Genomic DNA, 20,139 nt, shown 5'->3' on the forward strand with positions numbered 1-20,139 from the left:
TTTTTCTTTATTCAAATATCACATAAATAACATTATTGATGCATAACCAAAGTAAATTATTTTAATCTAGTTATGTCACATTTATTTTTGTCATATTTATTTTTACCTAAAGTTATTTATTTTTAAAAGATGAAAAATATCTTCCTACACATTCAAATTTTGGTCAAACCTCCTCCCCCAAATCACTCTCCTAATCAATTTTATCATTAAAACATTCTAAATAACAACCTCCTTATTTTAGTATAAATAAGAACTCACTCTCACCCATTTCATTCTTGCACCACTCTTTGACAAGTTCAAGAGATTATTTTTTTCCATTTCAAAGGTAGGGTTTTAATTATTCAAGCCTTCTTCATCTTATTTCTATTTATTTTAAATTCTTGTTCATACTAGTTAATAAAATGGCCATATGACCATAACACAATCATGTCTAGGAATCCAAATAATCCATACACTATGGTGTATAGGGTGGATGAGACAAAGAACACAAGGAGATGATCGATTACACGAAGGTCACACTTGAAACGTTCTTACATCTTATTTTTCTGTTTTGAATCATTATTTTTTTTGTTCAAAGGACACCAAGGATTTTTTATTATATACACTAATAAATGTTATATAATCATATCCAAAAAAGACCATAATTTTATTTCATCAAAATCCTTTTCAAAATCGTTAGAATATTACTTTAGCAATATTTCAGTTTTGACATTAGATATAGTTGTCAAAGAAATAGGCATATCTTGTTCATAATAAACTGAAAAGTGCAATACCAAATTCTGTGATGTACTTCATTGAAATACGGTTCTAAATGCAATTTTTACGCGTTTTAATTCATTCTTATGAATTTGCAATCAATATTTTATAAACAGTGCGCAGATTCGTACCTTCTGCTTTACATGGCTGTTTTGGCCTATTTAGGTTACGAATTTGCAAAACTTTTCTAAATGAAAGTTGTTCAAAACATTCTAATTTAGTAGACTAGAAAGTCTTGTTTTATAATAATTTTTTTTTGATATTTTAAATACCTTAAATCAAAACAGAACAGTTGTTGTCCAAAAACTGATTTTATATTTCTCTTCTTTTTGATCTTTTCCTTGTTTTTATTAGATTTAGTATTCTTTAAACTTTCCAATCCCATTAGTTAGTCTTTAATTATTATATTTTGTTTATTTATCATTCGTGAGGTTCGATCGTTCATTTTCTTTAACGCGCTTTCGGTTGTCATATCAAGTTTGGCTTTAATCTCAAAGGTGAGTTTACATACCCCCTTTTTCATCTTTTAAGTTTTAGGGTTGGCAATGTATACCATATTTAAATTACTCATTTTTATTTACTTATTTATTCATAACACAATTCAATATATGTTTATGTGTGATTATTGCATGCTCTATGATAATGCTCTATGTGCTTAATTGTTTATTTTATGTTTGGTGGTTGGTATCTCATCCTCATCTAGTATGATCATACATTTACCCAAGTACTTTGATTTCGTATCAATAAGAACGGGTCCACATCTATTTAGTTGTTTACATTTTCATAGAAATAGTAATACTCATCATTTACATATGAATTGTGGTTTAATCTATATATGTATCTCAACTAAAACTTATGTATTTTCACCAACATTCGTGTTGACAAACTCTATTTTTATACATGCTACAGGTACAAGTAATTTACATTGTTCAAGATCGAAGAATTTAGTTTTACCTTAGGATATTATTTAAAATACAAAAACATGATGTAATTGTTGTTCTGTTTATTGAATTTGTGTACTTGTTTTTTATATTAATGAATTAAATAATTACTGTCACTTTAATTAGTGTCTTTCGAGCTACTGTCCAATCAATACATTTACGCCCCGGCATGTTCCGCCTTTGGTCGGGGTGTGACATTAAACGTTTGACATATTTGTATATTTATTTGTTCTTTACATCAATAGTGATATTGAAAGTGAAGATGACCATAAAATTGAAAGTGATAATGAGAAAAGAGTAAAAGAATGTGAAAGTAATAGTTCAGAGGTAATGTTCAAATTTTAAATGAAATGTTTAGTTATTATTCAAATATGTTTAATAATAAAACACGTTATTATTTCTATTTGTAGGAACATGTTGCAAGGTTGTTAGAGCTATGTCGGGTTAATGCACAACAAAAGTTAAAGATTGAGTAAGAAATTTACGAGTTAAAGAGGATGGGGAAAAAGGTGTTATACAAGAAAATGTTATAGAAGCTATGCCAAATTTCAAGTTGGGAGTTTCACAAAGTTTTCCCAGGACATGCCAAATTTCATCCTCATTGCTTATGTAAACAGCGTGATTTGCAATTTTTGTTTGAAGATTATGTGTTGTAATGTCATTTCCTTTGGATTTGTTGTGGAAATCGATTTTCTGAACTATTTGTTTGATTATGTAGTAGTAAAACATATTGATTTTAATTGTCGCTTCTATGTTTTAGTGAATCTATCAGACGTTATTTACTGCTTTATTGGATATATGTTTGTATATTTTTTTCCACAATCTTTCATATGTATTCAGTCTTATCCTTAACTGCTTGAATTCATATATCAAGTTCTCCAAGTTTTTCAAAATTGCATCTTAGGCGATCTACGCACATACGAATGTTAACACTAATATGATGCATAATTATCTAACTTTTAGTTTGTCCAATACAACACCTGTTATAAATGGATACAAAACAATTAAATAGTTAAATGACAAAAAAACAAGAAATAAGTATCATGGCTATACATATATAATAGTAAGTGATTATACACATATGTATAACACTGAGCGATAAATTAGGGGTGACTAATGGGTCGGGTCGGAACATGTGATTTATAAAAAAGTTGTTTTGGGTCGGGTCGGAACGAGTATGAGTCGACACGAGTCAAAACAAGTTTTAGGTCAGAACGTGTCCGAGCCAAAAACGTATTTCAGGTTGGAACGGGTTAGAATTTTTTTCCTAATTGGGCCACATCATACATGTCCTTACCCAAAACTATGACATTCACTGCAAAATTTAAAATACAACTGCACCATAGCCTACAAAACTTATCAACAATTATTTCTGTCTCATGCTCTTTTTGTGCGAAACTTTCATTCCAATAAGCAAACGGGTAACCATGATATCTTGTTCCAACGTCACTAGGAAACCAAAACCATCAAGCGGGTTTAACAATTAGTCACTGCTTGCTAAACAAATATAAAAAAAACTTGTGGTTTCAGTTAAATTTCTAGCTACTTCACCTTAAAATCATTCCACTTGTGGTTGCTTTCTCTTCATAAATTTATCTGCATAGTAACTATTCGGTTAGGAGTCATATGATCACAGCACAAAAAAACTTAATACTATGATACAATCAAAATATATACAAAATGAAGCATAACATACAACGAGTTATTTTAATGCAGTACTACAACAAAAGTTAATGATTGATTCTATATCATTTAGATTTGCTTTTATCTCTCTCGGATCAGACGTGTTATGATTGATCTCTTAACGTGTCGATTCAGGTTAATAATTTATCTGTAACTGGTGAAACACGGGCATGGTCTATCTAAGCGCGTCGAACTCGGGTTTTGCTTTATCTCTTAAGTCTTAACAAGTCGATTCGGCTTAAATTTTACCTCTAACAGATCTATTTGGCTTAAATTTTACCTCTAACATGTCGATTCGGTTAATGTTACATCTCTAAATGAGCCGAGCTTGAAAAAACAACTAATGAACCAAGCTCTAGCTCACTGATAATACTCATATGTTCAAGTGAAGATTTGAATAACAAAAGTCAAATCTCTAGCTGCTTTGGATCTATGGTCGGGTTTTTGTTGATTAGACACCTAATTCATTGAAATTTATGAGCAAAACAATGACATTCCAACCCTAACTCATGAGATCTAACGTGATGAAGCTGCAATCCAACCCTAGGAGATCCGATTTCAAGTTCAGTGATCGGATTTCGCAAGCACGAGTGCCAATTTTTATGTGCAAGAGAGCATTTGACATGACGACCAATCCAGTTTTGTGTAAGACCATCAAAATCGTGAAATTGAATGTAGAAATCAATTCATATCTTCACGTATTCATCAAAATAATCATCAATCAATCTTCAATTTCATCTATCAATCTTCAATTTTCCCTTGATAATCTAATTTTGACTTTTTGTATGAACTTTGACCTTTAAATTACGACGTTACCCCCGTTGTTATAAAGTTGCAAAATCCCTTAATTGCCCCTGCATGTTTAATTTTACTTAGAATCCCCTTTTCTAAAATTAATGGTCGATGATGGTTCTCAAGGGTTCTTACATGATTCTAATCCTTTATATATGTGTGTGTCATTTTTTAGTATTCACCCGGGAAACTCTGAATCTCGAAGACGTTCCTAGATATCGTAAATTGATTCATCAAGTAAATATGTATTTTAAAGTGGATATATAAATATTGAAAAGTTATTTATTAGAAAGGGTAAGAACCTTTTTGGAGGATGTATATGTTTAGTTTCCTCTCCTTAATTGAGTATAATAGTAAAAACTTCATGCAACGGGGGCATTTAAAGACTTATTCAAAACATAAATATAATGAAACAAGAAAAAGAACACATATAGCATAGTTAAATATTTACAATAAATTATTGAACGTATTTAGGTGTTTATAAAATATGAAATATGACCGTTAAGAACCAAAATTAAAACTTTTAACAGTTTCTTTAATTGACTTAATTACTTCTTACCATATTAGTTTCACCTAAATTCTTTCCTTATTACAACAAAAGTTTAAAATTATTTATTTATTTTTTTTTGAAAATTGACTTTCATTAAAAACAAACACAACCAACGACTATCACCAAGACGGAGAAAAACGCTGAAATCCAAAAACCAAAAACAACAATCACGTTACATCAAATAAACACCATCTTTTCCAATCCACTACCCTTATCTTAGATCTATTTTTGTACCAAAGAAAACCAAAAGATTTTATATCCGCAACCATTTCTACCACCTTAGTGTTCTTGCCCGAAAAAATCTTTTCATTCCTAGCCCGCCAAATCCTCCAACAAGTAATGATGACAATTCCATGAATAATCAATCTCTTGTTCCCCGTCGCACCACAAACCTTATGCACTTCCACCAAATCATTGACATGAAAAACAAAAGATCTAGGGATGTTGCACCATGAACCAATCGCATTCCAAACGGCCATAGAAATGAAACACCCGGTTAACAAGTGCTCGAGCGATTCCTCATTACTCTCACATAAAGCGCAATTATGATCATCACAATGCAAATGACGTCTAGCTAAAGTCTCCTTGGTTGGAAGACTATCCAGAACGGCCCTCCACATAAAAATATTACATTTTTTCAGGACCCAATCGCTCCATTGGAAACCGAAACTCCCAGCATCCACAGCGGACCGCACCATCCATCTTTTAATCGACGAAACCTCGAACTCTTTGCAGCTACCAACCGCCCAAGACCATGAATCTTCACGGTCAACCATCACCACCCCTTGAAGGAGATCTTCCAACTCTTGCTTCTCGATCACCTCCTGTTGGGAGCAAGGAGCTCTAAGCCAATCCCACACAATGCGACGAGAAGATCCAGTGACCACCAACCGATCTGCTAACAAGACATTTTTATGTTTTTCTACCGCATATAAGGACGGATACTTGTCCATAACCGGCGCCGAACCCAACCACAAATCCATCCAAAACCGAACTTGGCGACCATTCCCAACTGTGGCCCGGATCACTCTTTTAAAACCCACACCATCAACCTTAAATTTTTATGTTTAAAATTATTTAGCCGTTCCATTACACTAATTTCATGCTTATACAAAATCTCTACACTAAAACGTACAAAATCTCCCGTTAGATTTCTTCAATATCTCAACACTAGATTTCGATTTTGTTAAGATCTTCATTCATAGATCAAATGACTTCCACTCGATGTGCGGTTTGCAAGTATTTCAGGCGAAGATGCCCTCCTGATTGCATTTTCGCACCACATTTTCTTAAAGATAGCCAACAAAGATTCACTTGCGTTCATAAAATTTATGGCGCTAGTAACCTCGGCAAGTTACTCCAGGTAAACCTTGACCATATATGTATAATCTTGTTCAAATATTGAGTTTAATGGTTTATAGTATAATGAACCTTTTTTATTGATTACGTGCGTGTGATATTATATATGTAGAACACGCCCGTGCAACTAAGGGCGGATGTAGTAGAGTCGTTGTACACCGAAGCGAAATGTAGAATACAAGATCCCGTGTATGGGTGTGCTGGAATAATATGGTCTTTGCATCAACAAATTCGGATAGCAGAAAGAGAGCTAGCACAAGCTCAAGCGGAGATTGCTTTCCTTGATGCTAATGGTGGAGTAGCGGAACCGGTTGACCCGTACTTGGTTCAACAAAATGGCGTAAAATATGGTCTAGATGATCCTTATGGTTATTGGTTTAACTAGATATGGTTGCGATTCAGATTTTTAATCCACGAAAACAATGTGTGCTATGGTTAGTTTTGGGTTTATAACTGTAGTTGCTATATATGGTTTTTCTTGAATAATAACTTCAATCATAAATAAATGAATGATTAAAAGAGGTGAATTCAAAGGATGTTTTAACCGCAGTAGTGGCATATCTAGAATGTTTAAACTATAAACTGAAACCAATATATTCAAATTCCCAATAGCCATTTTAATATTTTTAACAATGATCAATTTACCTAATAAAGAAAATGATAGAGTGGCATTCATTTTTAACCACTCCTCCTACAAGTCAATTAGTTTAAAAAAAACCCCTCAGTCGATGATTTTGTCGAGATGAAATGCCTACTGTCGTCAGTTGTTGAATTGTCAGTTGGTGGCATTTTAGCTCAAATCGAACCAGAAAAATGTACGCAAATTTAAATTTGTTACAAATAACCGACGATTTTGCCTAGACTTTGAATCCATTTTTTTTATAAATTATTAGTTCATTTGAGTTTAAATTTATACATTTTGGAAATATAAATATGATGAAACCATATGTCAAAATAAAAGGTTGTACCCAAAAAATTGATTTTATATATTTACTATGTGGCTTTACCCGACACATATTCTCCCTAAAACTTTTGAACCTTAAAAAAAGTTTATGGTCTCGTCACTATTTCAACCTAAGATGGTGTACTTGTTTTATCAGTAAGAACATTTATGTAACTTAACTTTGTAGTTTACACTTTTTTTTTTTTTGAGTATTCAAAAATGTACTTGCATGGATAGGAATGCATGTACCAGGAAGATGAACCCATGATAAAGACTTGATTAATTTAGATAACCTATCGTGAAACATTTCATATATTGTTTAGTAGACTTTTATGGTTTACATTATGACAATTATCTCAAAAGAAATTTTTCAAAGAGTTCCAACCTTCAACATATTTCCTAACCATGGGCGGCTCGGGCATAGGACAATGTGAACGATCGGCCGGGGCATTTAATTTTCAGGGACACAAATTTATATATATATATTTATGAAAACAAAATATATTTATTTTGATGTTTTACTTTAATTATACAATAACTAGGTTGGTCTAGTAGTAAAGTGGTGTGAGTTTCAAGCAAAAGGTTGTAAATTCTACTCTCACTTGAAGCATTTATGTTTTTTTATACACAACCTAAATCATAACCAAATAGGCTTATTTAAAAATTTAATTGTTTAAGCTAAACAAAAAACCCATTTACATAAGGCCTATTTCTATTTTTTTTTTTGCTTATAATATTGTGTTACTCGTTAAAGTCTACGGGCCTTTTTATTTCGGCTTAACCGAGGCATATAAATTCTCGGAGACGTCCATGTTCCTAACAATCTCAACTTTAAAAGAAAAAATGTTAGTGTGTTCCCAAGTTTATTTAACTCAAGAAAGGAAAAGAAAAGAATTATTTTTCTTCTTTTTTTCCCTTTTATTTCCTTTCTCTTTCTTTTCCTTTTTAATTCCTTTCAAATTGAAAGAAAAATTATCCATCTCATTTTACTCTTTAAAACACACTATTTTCTTTTTCTTTCCTTTCATTTCTTCTGTTAAATGAATCTCTAGAACACATCAAGATTATCTTTCTCTTCATAAAAAAACTCAGGAACACACTTTATCTACTTTTTCCCTTCCTTTCTTTTCCTTTCTCCCTATAAGTGAAACCTGGGAACACGATTAATCTTGATCAATAGATCAAAATTGAGATTATTAAATCCAATAACCCTTAAATAACTAACATAGTTTTAACATATTTTCTAAACCTATCAATTCTTTGTATATGAGTTTGTAATGAATGTGAAACATGGTAAAAAAAGGTTGAGGATTGTTTTCTTTACACCCTGGCAACATGTGTTCTCGTTATAAAGAAGTGAAATGTATTAAATAGAAGATTACGATTCCTCTATGTTGGGTGTTTTTCAAAATTCTATCCTTGCCCATCATTCATTGTCTTCAAGATCCAACTCGCATTCGAAATATTCTCGATAAGCATTTAATCAATCGGACTTTGCCTCTACTTACCTTTTTGTTTCGCATCATTCCTTCGACCACATCATTCGGCTCTAGGAATCGATTTTGCCTTTTAATTCTTCACGTCTTAAATTTAACTACAAATCGTAGCTGATTTTTGTGCTTAATCGAACCTAATTTTGGTTGAGCATCTTTGATTTATTTCCACATTTCTTATTTGTGAACGGATTTGCAAGATTGAGAACATTTTTTCTGTTTATTTGCTGCTTACCAAGCATTTGATAAAAGTCCTCAATGAATGTATTAATAGTAATCTATGGTTGTGGTTGGTGAATGGTTGTTTATGTCAATCTTCGAACTATATGTGTGTAGTAACATGCTTTCCATGGGTTTGTAGTAATAATCATCACTATCTGTGTGTTAACACATCGTATTTGTAATATTCTGATTTTCATTATAGTTATGATTTTATCTTCTTGCACTGGATGATATATATGCTCTTAGAAGTCAAACTTAGGTGATATAGATGTTTTGTCCAAGTTGAAAATTGGATCATTCTCTATAGTTATTCTTAGTGAGCTAATAAAGGAAGCCTGTAGTTATTTGTATATCGTTGAGTTCTACTTGGCAGTCTTAAAGAATCAAACAAAGCTACTACATATGTGGCTCGATGATAATCACATTTTTAGTCGGCTTTTCTTTGTAATTGTTATATAAATTGTCTTAACATTTTTAAAAGGAACATTTGTTTTATACCCTTATTTTAGTGAGTTAATGGGCATTTTTTTTATCGTTTTGTAGTACTCACTATTTCTGTTGTTTTTTTTAATATAAATTTACATCTACAATAGTCTTTTAAGAGTTTTAATGATAATATGCTGTTCATTTATGAATGAGAGAAAATTTTAATTGGTTTTCATCATCAATTGTGTCTTCCTCTTTTGATTATAATACTCATTACCAACCTGATAGATGGCAACCGGCTAATTAAACAAATAGCTGACAAACTATTAGTCCATCGATGCTTCATTCAGTGTATCTGGTATTCTTTTAGTTAACTTGGTTACAACCTATTGTGATATGATAACTTGCCTTATACTTGACAAACATTTGCTTAAATATGTCGTTCATGCTAATTGGATGTTTGACTGAAATAGATATATCTATATCATACCTGTGGTGCTAAATATATACTTTCATTGTACATAAGCCAGTCAATAAAGAGGTCACAAAAATTCATACAACACGACTTTTTGCCGTCAAAAAACACCAAAAGCCCATCCCGTTAAAATTAAGGGTAATAAAGAAATGGACGTTACCAAGCAAATAGGAACTCTCTATTTCTGGAAAAACGTGTAAGTATATTTCACAAGTCGATTATCGAACTCATATCCCACATACTAAGGCTGAGAAATATCTTTTTTTTCAGTTGCAGGATGATGGTATTGAGGCAACGGTTGGGTTAAATCAGGAAGGTCACTTTCGGCCTATATAATGTACTTGACACCAATTACTTGATGCATGCACATTTTCTAAAGTGCATGTGTTAGTTTTTAACATGAAAGAACATCCACAAGCATAGGGCGCATGGGCTTTTTGTATACACAATAGGCAATGACAACATGTAGCTTCTTTTTTGTATAAATCTGGCAGGATAGATGCAGGGGCGGACCTAAAGTGAGAATGGGGGCAGCTGACCACCTTAGAAATTTTCTCTTTAGTGTTATATATACGTAAAAATCCCGAACGCCCACCATAAAAATTTTCAAGCGCCCCTTTTGAACTATTGAAATCATTGAATAAAAAGAAAAGACTAAGTTTTGACTGATCGGAAAATTTGCCGGCAACAAGGATGAGTGTAGAAGCAAACCTGCACCTTCTGTTAACAGTGAAAAAGATGATTTTATTTACTTAAACTTTAAGATGATAATAATAAATCTGGCAAAAAGCTGCACACAATGTTAACTTTTTATGGTCAAACTTTAAATGATTTAATTATATATTTATTGTTTCTTTTTATTAACTATATAATCTAATAAGACCTCTTTTGATTTATTTATTGTGTCACTTAGTTTATGTTTTGTTATTTTTTATTAGTTCTATGAGAATACCTCTTCTGATTTATTTATTGTTTTACTTAGTTTATGTTTTGTTATTTTTTATAAATTTTATGAATATATATATATAAAAACAAAAACATAGTATACTTCTTATTCTTAATAAAACTATGAGAATAAGCCAATTCTATTATCAAGCGTTGTATGTTGATTATTAAAATAGTCATATGATTTTGAATTTGAAAAACAAATTATTTGACGTTAATACTCCATCTATCTATTTCACATGGATAAAAAAAACTTACTGTTATTGTAGTGTGATTCTTTCCGGTTAAAATTTTCTACTTTCATCACTGATCATACATTTGTACGTATACTTGACGTACTTTTGTTAATTATATGAAAATTTGTTTGATCATCCTTTTTAATATGACCCAACCAGAATCAGAACGGAAAAAGTTTATCGTATTACAATAGCCGAACAACTCCTAAAAATTTCCCGTCCCCCATGAAAAGAAATTCTGGGTTCGCCACTGGATAGATGCCTAAATAATAGCAAATACGTTCGTATAAATTAAGCAGCTCCTATAGTTGCTAACACGTGTAACTTATATATGACTTTATATTAGGTGACTAACGTATTTGTAAGCCAAATCCAAATAACCAAAATGTCACCATACTCGCCCAATGCTCGGGTCAAAATTCTAGTTCTAAATAATTGAGTTATATTAACTAATAATTAATAATTAAAAAAACGATAACATTTGAGTCACAAACCGTGGCTAACTCGACCTTTTAGCCCCTAGCATCTCATTAACGTCCTTGCAGGGCGTTGTTAAGTTCTAGTGCGGCATACCTTCACACCATCTTTATTCACGCTGTGTTCCCGAGCTCACTTATCGAAAAAAGGAAAAGAAAGGTAAACATTTCAATTCCTTTCTTTTCTTTTCATTTTCCTTTCCTTTCATTTTATTTTCCTTTCCTTTCCTACCAACCAATTGCTTTCAAAATGGAAAGAAATATTTTACATTATAAAAGCCTTCACTTTCCTTTTCTTTCTACCTTTAAATGAAACTCAGTAACACACATTTTATTCTTTTCTTCCTTAAATGCAACCCATGAACACAACACTTCCTTTCTTTTCATCCATTTCCTTTCCGTTCCTTCCTTAAGTTGAACTAATGAACAGAGCAAGGGAGGGCCAGGTGGTCGACGGACCTCGATCCGGATTTAAAAATATAAAATAATATATTATATTTTTTATGAACAACAATGTGTGTGTGTGTGCGCGCGCTAGCCAAACTGTCTAATTTTGATTTGGGCCAATTGGTTTTGTCCAACCTTTGATTTAGGGATGAGATCGGGACCATACCGGTACCGAAATATTCGGTTCGGTACCAGTATTGAAGATAAAAATTCGGGAAATACCGGTCACGTACCGTACTGGTACCGAAACTCAAAATTTTAGTACCGATTCAACTGTACCAATACTGATTTTGCTCATCACAAACCAACATCGCGAGTGCAAGCACCATAAGGCTTGAAAACCTTACTTTGCCCAATAAAGTCCTAGATAAGCCCAACCCAAACGTTGAACACAAATAATTTGACCTTCTTCATTCGGTAACAAGATGCCTAATTTTACTCGAGGTGGGGTGTCTTCATCCATTGATAAGGTGCCACCTGACATCCACTCCACATAATCAATCCATCATCCCATTTCATTTCAAGATCAAGAAGATAATGCTTCTATCTGTCACCACCGCGTAACGACTTTTTCCGTCGTCATCACCACCACCTATCATCAATCCTAAATGCATTATTATTATTATTATTATTATTATTATTATTATTATTATTATTATTAATCATAGATATATATATATGGCACTTGTTCCGGTACTAAGATCATCATGCACAGTACCAGTACCTTACTTTCCCAAAAACCACACACCACACTCGCCGGAGGAGAGTCGTCTGCAAATTATCCAATGCTTCCACTTACTCTTCCAGAATTGCAACTGATATGTACCTCTACGAATCACCTCACGTAATTCTCTAATTACTTTCTACCTCTATGTGTCTTCATATCATTATTTTATTATGTATTCACATTCACATCTCTAAACACATTGAATTCCATGTTACTTACAGGCTTCATTCGATGAGGATAAACCTAGAGTTTTCAAAGCTATTTTCCCTGACAAACGCTTAACCATGTATCTTATCTTCTTCCCCCAAATTGCACATCACTAACTGTGCCTTCAATTCAAATTAACTATTTCTTGAACCTACTTCTCAATTGTAACGCTAACTGGATGGAAAATCTTGTTCGTGTTCCAAACATTAGATATAATCACCTTAATTAAATATAAAGTTAAGCACTTGGGACTAGATAATCCCCAATCACCAGTTTTATTCTGATAATGTCAACAAAGCACAAGTTAAATTTGTTGTCACTTAAAACAACTACTCATGAAACAAACTCAACATAAACTATAAATTTTAAATGTTAGGTTGATTGTTACAAATTAAAATATCATAAACATATGAAACAGACCTATAATTAATGAATATAATAAATGAGCACGTTACCGATCGTTCACAAACACAAATTAATGAAAACGACCTATGTTCATGTTCGATCATTTATTAAACGAACAAACATAGGTGACCTTCCCGCCGAACGGTTCACAAATGACCATTCAGTTCGTTTACAGTCCTAGTCAATTGATTGAATTTTGTTTCTTTTAACCTAAATTAAGAGATAATGAATTCGTCACCTTAAACTGATATTGTGAGTGAATTGAATTTTTCACAGGAAGAATGGAGAGTGCATATGTTACCTATACAGTTCTTCTTCTTGACGTGTAATCCAGTGATTGATATGCGGTTGAGGTGTAAATCGAACGGTTATGATTACCCGACAGGAGTTCCACCACAAGTGACCAAAGTTCTTGATCTTGACATTGTGAGTCTTGTTTTTGTTAAGTCTGGTTAATAATTTTTTTTTTCTGTTTGTATAAGTTATTATTGCTGTGCAGGTAAGATGGGAGCTTCTTGGGCTGGAAGATATCGTGAAGCCGTCTGAGTTCTCACTCGGTGTTAAAGGGGCATTGTACCCGTATAGACAAGGAAACCGTAGTCGACTTAAAGGGCAGCTTTCAATGAGCATAACATTTGACTTGCCTCCTGTGCTTTCTTTGATCCCAGAGGATGTTCGCCGAGATGTTGCAGAGACGGTTAGACCTTCAAATCCATGTTTGCATGTTCTGGTTCTTTTGAGTTTTTTAGATTAAATAAAATGGGTAGGTTGATTGAATAATGGGTTGTATAGTTAACAAAGAGGTGCCAGCCATGGTAGGTTGTATAGTTAACCCGAACATGACATATTTATCTATTTAACCCGTATATCTAAACGAGCCAAACAAGTTAACGAGTTGTAAAAGGGTTGCAATCAACTGGTAAACGTGTTCCACGGGCTGTGGGGTGGTAATGAATGAGTTAAACGGATCATATGTGGGTTGGTGGGTCGACATGTTTAACTAGGCGTCTAAACGGGTTAAACAGGTCCAACCGAACACGGTCTGATTAATAAAATTGATTAAACAAGTGACTGAAGGCTTATTGAACTAGGAATTTGACTCATCTATCATATAATCAATGTATTAAGTATGGTTGATACTATATTCAGCTACATTTTGAAAAAAAAACACAACTTTTAGTGAGCTAAACATATTATAGCTCATTTGACCCATTTTATTTTATTGCATTTTCAAATTTCCCCATTTAAGATATTATACAGCCAAATCCACACATTTTCAAAGTAAACTGGTTAAAAACCACTACCTCCAATCGGTATAACTAATAACTAATACTTTGATGATAGGTTTTGAGGCGGTTGGTGGAGAACATGAAGGAGAAGGTGAATGGCAGCTTGCTAGCGGATTATAGCAAATTCAGAAACGAACGCGCAAAGAAACTAGTTTGAGCTATCACGATTCATCTTAGACCGATTGGATTCAACATTTTTCAGTGCAAAGAATTGTGTACAAAGCCTGTAAAAATGCTTGTGGTTTTGTAAAAACTTAATTTCGAAGGATGTTTTGCATAACAAGATAAAAGAACAAAGTTTGGATTTGATGTATATACTCAAACAGGATTAATGCTTCAATCAATCACAAAACAATCCAGACACAATAATACAATGTAAATCCGCCTCACAACATAACATAACCAACAAAGGATTGGTAAAAAGTTGGAGTATCAAGCAGAACAATCTTGCTTAAAACACTACTTCAGCTTGAAGTAGAGAATCAAGATGATAGCAAGAACAAGTACCGCAACTATAGAACCAATAATCCACTTATTTCTGCTCATCCTCCTTGACATGTTGGTCAAAATCTTTTTACTCCTGCCTATGTTATCATCAACCCCATGAAGCTGAAACATACAAACACAAAACCATAAGTTTAAAAGAAAATTAATAATGTGAATGATGTTAAATTGTTAATAAGACATACCGTTCCATGTGCATGCAAGAGCGATTGTCGTTGTTGGTTTAAATCTTGAAGAATGGAAACCCCGAGTTCTTCAGTTTCCAACATCGTCCTTCTACTATCCCTCACTCGGTCACTGGTTTTATTCAATCTTTCTGTTGACATAAGTAATCTTGTTTTTTGATCTGCTGAAACCTGCGACATTATAGATTTGTTAAAGTTCATTACAAAGATAATATTTTAAATCATACACCTGTGACATAGTCACATAAGATTAGCAAGCATACATTTGCTGCATCAGCCATTCCTGATTCCAACAACTCATCTCGAGCAGCCTGATTTAAGTTGGTTGAAGAAATTCGTTTAACATCACTTTTTAGATTATTGAGATCAGATTTGTATTCTCTTAGTTTGGCAAGAAGAATAGCTTTCAGATTCGGCTGCAGGCTTCTAGCCTCAAGGTCCATTTTCCGTATCTGGACCAATATTCCAAGATTATATTAATAAGTAATCACATATATAAGAAATTAATTTACAACAATAACGGGGCAATACGATACCAGAGATTCAGCTTCATCGAGCCCAACTTTTATTTCAGAAAGTTTCTGTTTCTTTTGCTCTGCAAGTGAAGAAAAGTGCATTTCCATATTCAAAAGTCACAGTATGATAAAACTCAAAGGAAAAACAAAGAAGACAACACAATTGGCCAAAAATAATATGCTCTCGTTTATCTCATAGGACCACACCAATACACTACTAACAAATGGGACAAGGTAAATTGCAGCTTGCGCTGGGCAGGGGATCTTAATGGCAGAAAACCTATACTGAAACCAAGCCTGAGACCTCTGGCAGAGGGACTCTAAGTGCTTACTTTTCTTATAAACCAAATTTGGATGTATGCAGATTTCCATATAAACCAAAGAAGACAACACGCTGCATGTAGATTTCCATAAACCAAATTTGGATGAAGAAAGATGCTAGCTTTTCTTATCTTCACCAAATGAAAATGAAAACAAGCAACACATATGGAAGAAATAATGTAATAAAGATCAAGTTCATTGTTCGATAGACTAGATGAGAGAAATAGGAAACAATCATCAGTACTTCTCTCCCTGCATCATCTAGCCAGTAGTTAATACGAATCAACTCACCAACAGCTCTTCGCTCTAGCGGTATCTAGATGTGAAGAACAATCAAGCAGCTTATTTCTAGAATCTCAATCCACATAACAAATGATGGTAAACAATTATATTTTCTACATACATTATATTATTATTATTATTATCTCATAGTTGTAGATCAACTAAAACATGTTTGATCCAATCCCCTACACACGTTATAAGAATGAGAATGAAGTTAGGGTTTAGAGTAGTCCTAGTCAGTCACCTCCATCGAGAAGAGTAGCCGATGTAGACTTCTTGGACAGCGCCGCGGATAACTCGCAGTATTGGCGTTCGTAACCTTCAAATACCTCACTCATCTTATTATTGCCTGCAAATGAAATTACCACATAATAACAATCCCACAAACAGAAATCAATCATATCTCATTATCAATCTACTGATCGATTTTGAAGGAATGATCAGCTACCAAAAGATTAATAAGTATACATAAGACGATTAGACCAACCTGAACTTGAAAACCAGATGATAGGAAAATTGGGTTGATTCTTGTAGTGGATCTGAGGTTGAATAACTGGGATGAACGATTTGATTTGATTTGAATTGTTGGGAATAATATATATCTTGTCTATTAAGGAAGAAAATAATAATAATAATAATAATAATAATAATAATAATAATAATAATAACGTTTTAGACTTATACATAAAAGTATAAGAGTGCTTGTTGACAATAATAATTAGTAAATTACCCGTGTGTTGTGGGGGGAAATCAGTCGGTAAAACCCGAGGGTAGTAGAGGAGAGTGAACATGAATTTTGTGAATATTTTCAATGTTCGTTATTGAAACTAAACCTAAAAAATTCGTTAAATTAACATGCTTACAAAAAGTATGCATGGACGTTGGTAAAAATCGACAGTGAGTTGATGTGAATTCGATCAGTATCCGTTACGTTCTTTACGGTATAAGCAATGTTGGTGAAACTCGGGCGCTATCGGTCTTGGATGTTAAGGCGATGAGTCCGGACAGTTTTTGTCATGTATGTTAAGGTTTTTCTTGCGTTCATTATGGTACCAAACTAAAACAAAAAATAAAACAAAAGTTGAGGTGGACCAATGAGGTGACGTAGGTCGTTAAAATAAGTGTTGGTAAAACCCGAGCGTTTTCGGTCGCAATCGTTGAAGCATTGAGTCTACATGAATTTGGTCGGTTTACGTCATGCTCATTACAGTACCGGATCTATTCATTCGATTACATTCGTCATGATACCGGAAGTAAAGCGAAAAACATATATAAATTGAGGCGGGATCACTAAACACGGGCGCTGTTGAAACCCAAGAGTTATCGATACCGGACGTTGAGGTAATCAAAGCACGCGAATTCGATTTGTTAAAACAAAAAAAATGCAAGAAATATAATTGATGTATAGTTGGTATAAAGGGAAAAAAAACAAATATTGATTTGCCTTCTCCAAGATTCGAACCAGGGTAGTCGGGTAAAACAACATCAAACCAACAAACACTACCACAAGGCAAAACTAACTTTTATGCCCAAACTTCATAAAGATCTAATATATAATATATCTAAAAATTAAATCATGACACTTTTACTTTTGTGGCACCAAAAATCTCTTTTACTCTATACTAGTGTTACACCCGGTATAGCGCGTCGGAACAGGTTGGTAAATTCTGGATGGTGGTAAAACTCAAGAGTTGTCGGTCGTCAGACATTGAGGCGGTAAGTCAACACGAATTCGGTCGGTTTCAGTTACGTGCGTTATGGTATTAGAACTAAAACTCGGGCGTCGTTAAAACTTTTGAACGTCGTCAATCCCGGGTGTTGAGGATCTACGTAAATTCGGTCGGTCTCAGTTAGGTTTGTTACGTTATCAAAACTAAAAAAGAATAAAAATAAATACATAAACAAAGTTGGCATTCGATTGGTTTTGTTAAGTTTGTTAAAGAAATAGAACTAATACAAAATGCGATGAGTCTACGTGAGTTCTGTCGGTTTCCATCACATTCGTGACGGTGCCAGAACTAAGAAAAACAAAGTTGACATTTGATCGATTTGCGTTATGTTCGTTATGTTGTCAAAATTAAACTGTAATACACGTTTCGTAAATATACACACGTTTACAACAACCGGGCTCCACCTAAGTGGATCAGAAAAAAACCAGAAAAATGATAATGCCCTTTGGTCAAAAAGAAGACTTGGACCCGGGTATGTTACATGAACAAACCAAACCAGTAAATAATACAATCCACTAGTTACCAACCGGGCAAAGGCAAGTTGATTTACAAAACCAAACAATTTTGTCAAAATAACGGTGCCTAAGGTCAGATCGCAAGAAAACAAAATAGGCAATAAAAAACTAAAAAATGCTCTTGTGACACCAACCCTCTCTTTTACTTATAAAATAAAATAATAATAATAATAATAACAATAATAATAATAATAAGGTTAGATTTAATACGGACAGGTTTGGTGACTTTGATCGATAACGGGTTGGATACAGTATCTTAGTGATAGTGACACGTGGCTTTGATTCGCCAATATAACTAGATTGTCATGAGGTAATGCGTTCATTCTTTCATATTCACGCTCATACACAGATGCTTGTTCGTACTTTTTCGATCTTGACTCCGATTATTGATTCTCACACCACGGTGGTTACAGGTGGCGTGGGTGACAACGCCTCTGTTTTGCAGAGATCAATTCCATCGGTCAACCCGCGGAGTTTCCATGTAGTTTGTCTTGTTTGGCACAATCACAAGAAAGTTAGAGTCATCATTTGGTTCTCGCTTCTCAGTTTTTCTTAACATATTATCTGTGCATAATCATATTGTTTGAACTTTTGCTTGTAACATTTTTCAATTTTTTTTGAAGTGGTATTAAGTTTTAATGTTGTAAGTACGAAGTATGTGGCGTGAAATAAGTCGAGGACCATACCATGCGAGTATGTGTCTATGTGATGAGACTCATGCTTATACTCACAGAATGATAGAATCTTCTACTTGATTCATGAAAACCCATGAGCACAAATATAAAGCAACACGACGTCACAAGTTATATGTTAAAAAACAATAATAGACAGACATGCCATGTAAAAAGTAAAATCTACTCCTATAATTTACCAATTGCTTACATTGTGGGACTCGGACATACACTAATTTGGTATGAGTAAACACTAGATGCCAATAGACCAAGAGGCTATTGGCTACAAAAAAATGACTCGTTAGTAGTTACCTAATAAACTCCTCCAATAAGATTATATAACTTTTTCTCATAAACGTTGAGTGTCACTTAATCAAACACTCACAAGTTTAAGATATAACAACTTATTATTTTTTTTCACAAGTTCATGCATTTTAGACAAGTTAACGGACTTTAACATAACAAAATTTTATTAGGGACCTTTTTCGTGTTCGATTTACATGTATGTACAATGACTTTTATTCATCAAAAGTATGTTTAGGTCCGTTCAAAAAAAAGTATGTTTAGGGACCTTTTTTGTAAGAAAATAAGAAAGTCTTTTTTTTTTTTTTTTTTTTTAATTTAATCTCCATACATTATCTTCCAAAATGTTCTGAATTATTTTCATGGGGCTTTTTATGTTTTCATGGTAGCTGGTTTTTTATTTGATTCATTTAACCCCTTCTTTTGTTTTTATAACAATAAGATCCAAATATAGCTGTATAGAAAGGCCTATGTTTCTTCTTTTTGGCAGGGGTCCAAAATCTCAACTATTTATGAGTCACACGGGAGAAATTGTTGTAACTTTTGGCAATTTTGTATATGTACCCAAATGAGATATTGGTGGCTTCAAGTTTATTTGGTATTATGTGTTTGGAACTCAAAGATGATGACAAACAACTCATGGGAATTCCATGGTGCATAAGAAATAGTTATTTTTATCACCTTTTTAAAATTTTATCATCATATCATATTATCATGCAAATTTAGCATAGAAGCATATAA

At 33.3% G+C, this 20,139-nt stretch overlaps 2 protein-coding genes and 1 pseudogene across 2 annotated transcripts; 2 read left to right on the top strand and 1 right to left on the bottom strand.

Moving 5' to 3' along the window:
- The first annotated feature begins 5,932 nt into the window (after positions 1 to 5,932).
- Positions 5,933 to 6,466, top strand: LOC143570991 (LOB domain-containing protein 23 pseudogene; annotated as a pseudogene).
- A 6,860-nt stretch (positions 6,467 to 13,326) lies between these two features.
- Positions 13,327 to 14,658, top strand: LOC143570986 (uncharacterized; the record flags this gene model as incomplete). Its single annotated transcript, XM_077056504.1, has 3 exons — positions 13,327 to 13,509; positions 13,583 to 13,780; positions 14,428 to 14,658. Coding segments are annotated over 3 exons (483 nt in total), but the record flags the coding sequence as incomplete, so codon positions are not given.
- A 56-nt stretch (positions 14,659 to 14,714) lies between these two features.
- LOC143570988 (vesicle transport v-SNARE 11-like) lies at positions 14,715 to 16,520 on the bottom strand. Its single transcript, XM_077056507.1, has 5 exons — positions 16,424 to 16,520; positions 15,598 to 15,656; positions 15,325 to 15,513; positions 15,062 to 15,232; positions 14,715 to 14,981 (listed from the first exon to the last, which is right to left on the bottom strand). Exons 1-5 carry the CDS (start codon positions 16,515 to 16,517, stop codon positions 14,832 to 14,834), a joined length of 663 nt encoding a protein of 220 aa, XP_076912622.1. The 5' UTR covers positions 16,518 to 16,520; the 3' UTR covers positions 14,715 to 14,831.
- Positions 16,521 to 20,139: the final 3,619 nt, after the last annotated feature.

This window comes from Bidens hawaiensis, unplaced genomic scaffold (genome assembly GCF_021521415.1).
Source record: "Bidens hawaiensis isolate Kalapana, Puna unplaced genomic scaffold, B.hawaiensis_p1.1 tig00025179_1, whole genome shotgun sequence".
NCBI lineage: Eukaryota > Viridiplantae > Streptophyta > Magnoliopsida > Asterales > Asteraceae > Bidens > Bidens hawaiensis.

Excerpts from the sequence above, each read along its gene's own strand:
- LOC143570988 (XM_077056507.1), bottom strand. The coding sequence starts at position 16,517 with ATGAGTGAGGTATTTGAAGGTTACGAACGCCAATACTGCGAGTTATCC. Across the intron at positions 15,657-16,423 it reads GGCTACTCTTCTCGATGGAG|AGCAAAAGAAACAGAAACTT; the intron begins GTGACTGACTAG and ends CTTCACTTGCAG. Across the intron at positions 15,233-15,324 it reads GAATGGCTGATGCAGCAAAT|GTTTCAGCAGATCAAAAAAC; the intron begins GTATGCTTGCTA and ends ATAATGTCGCAG.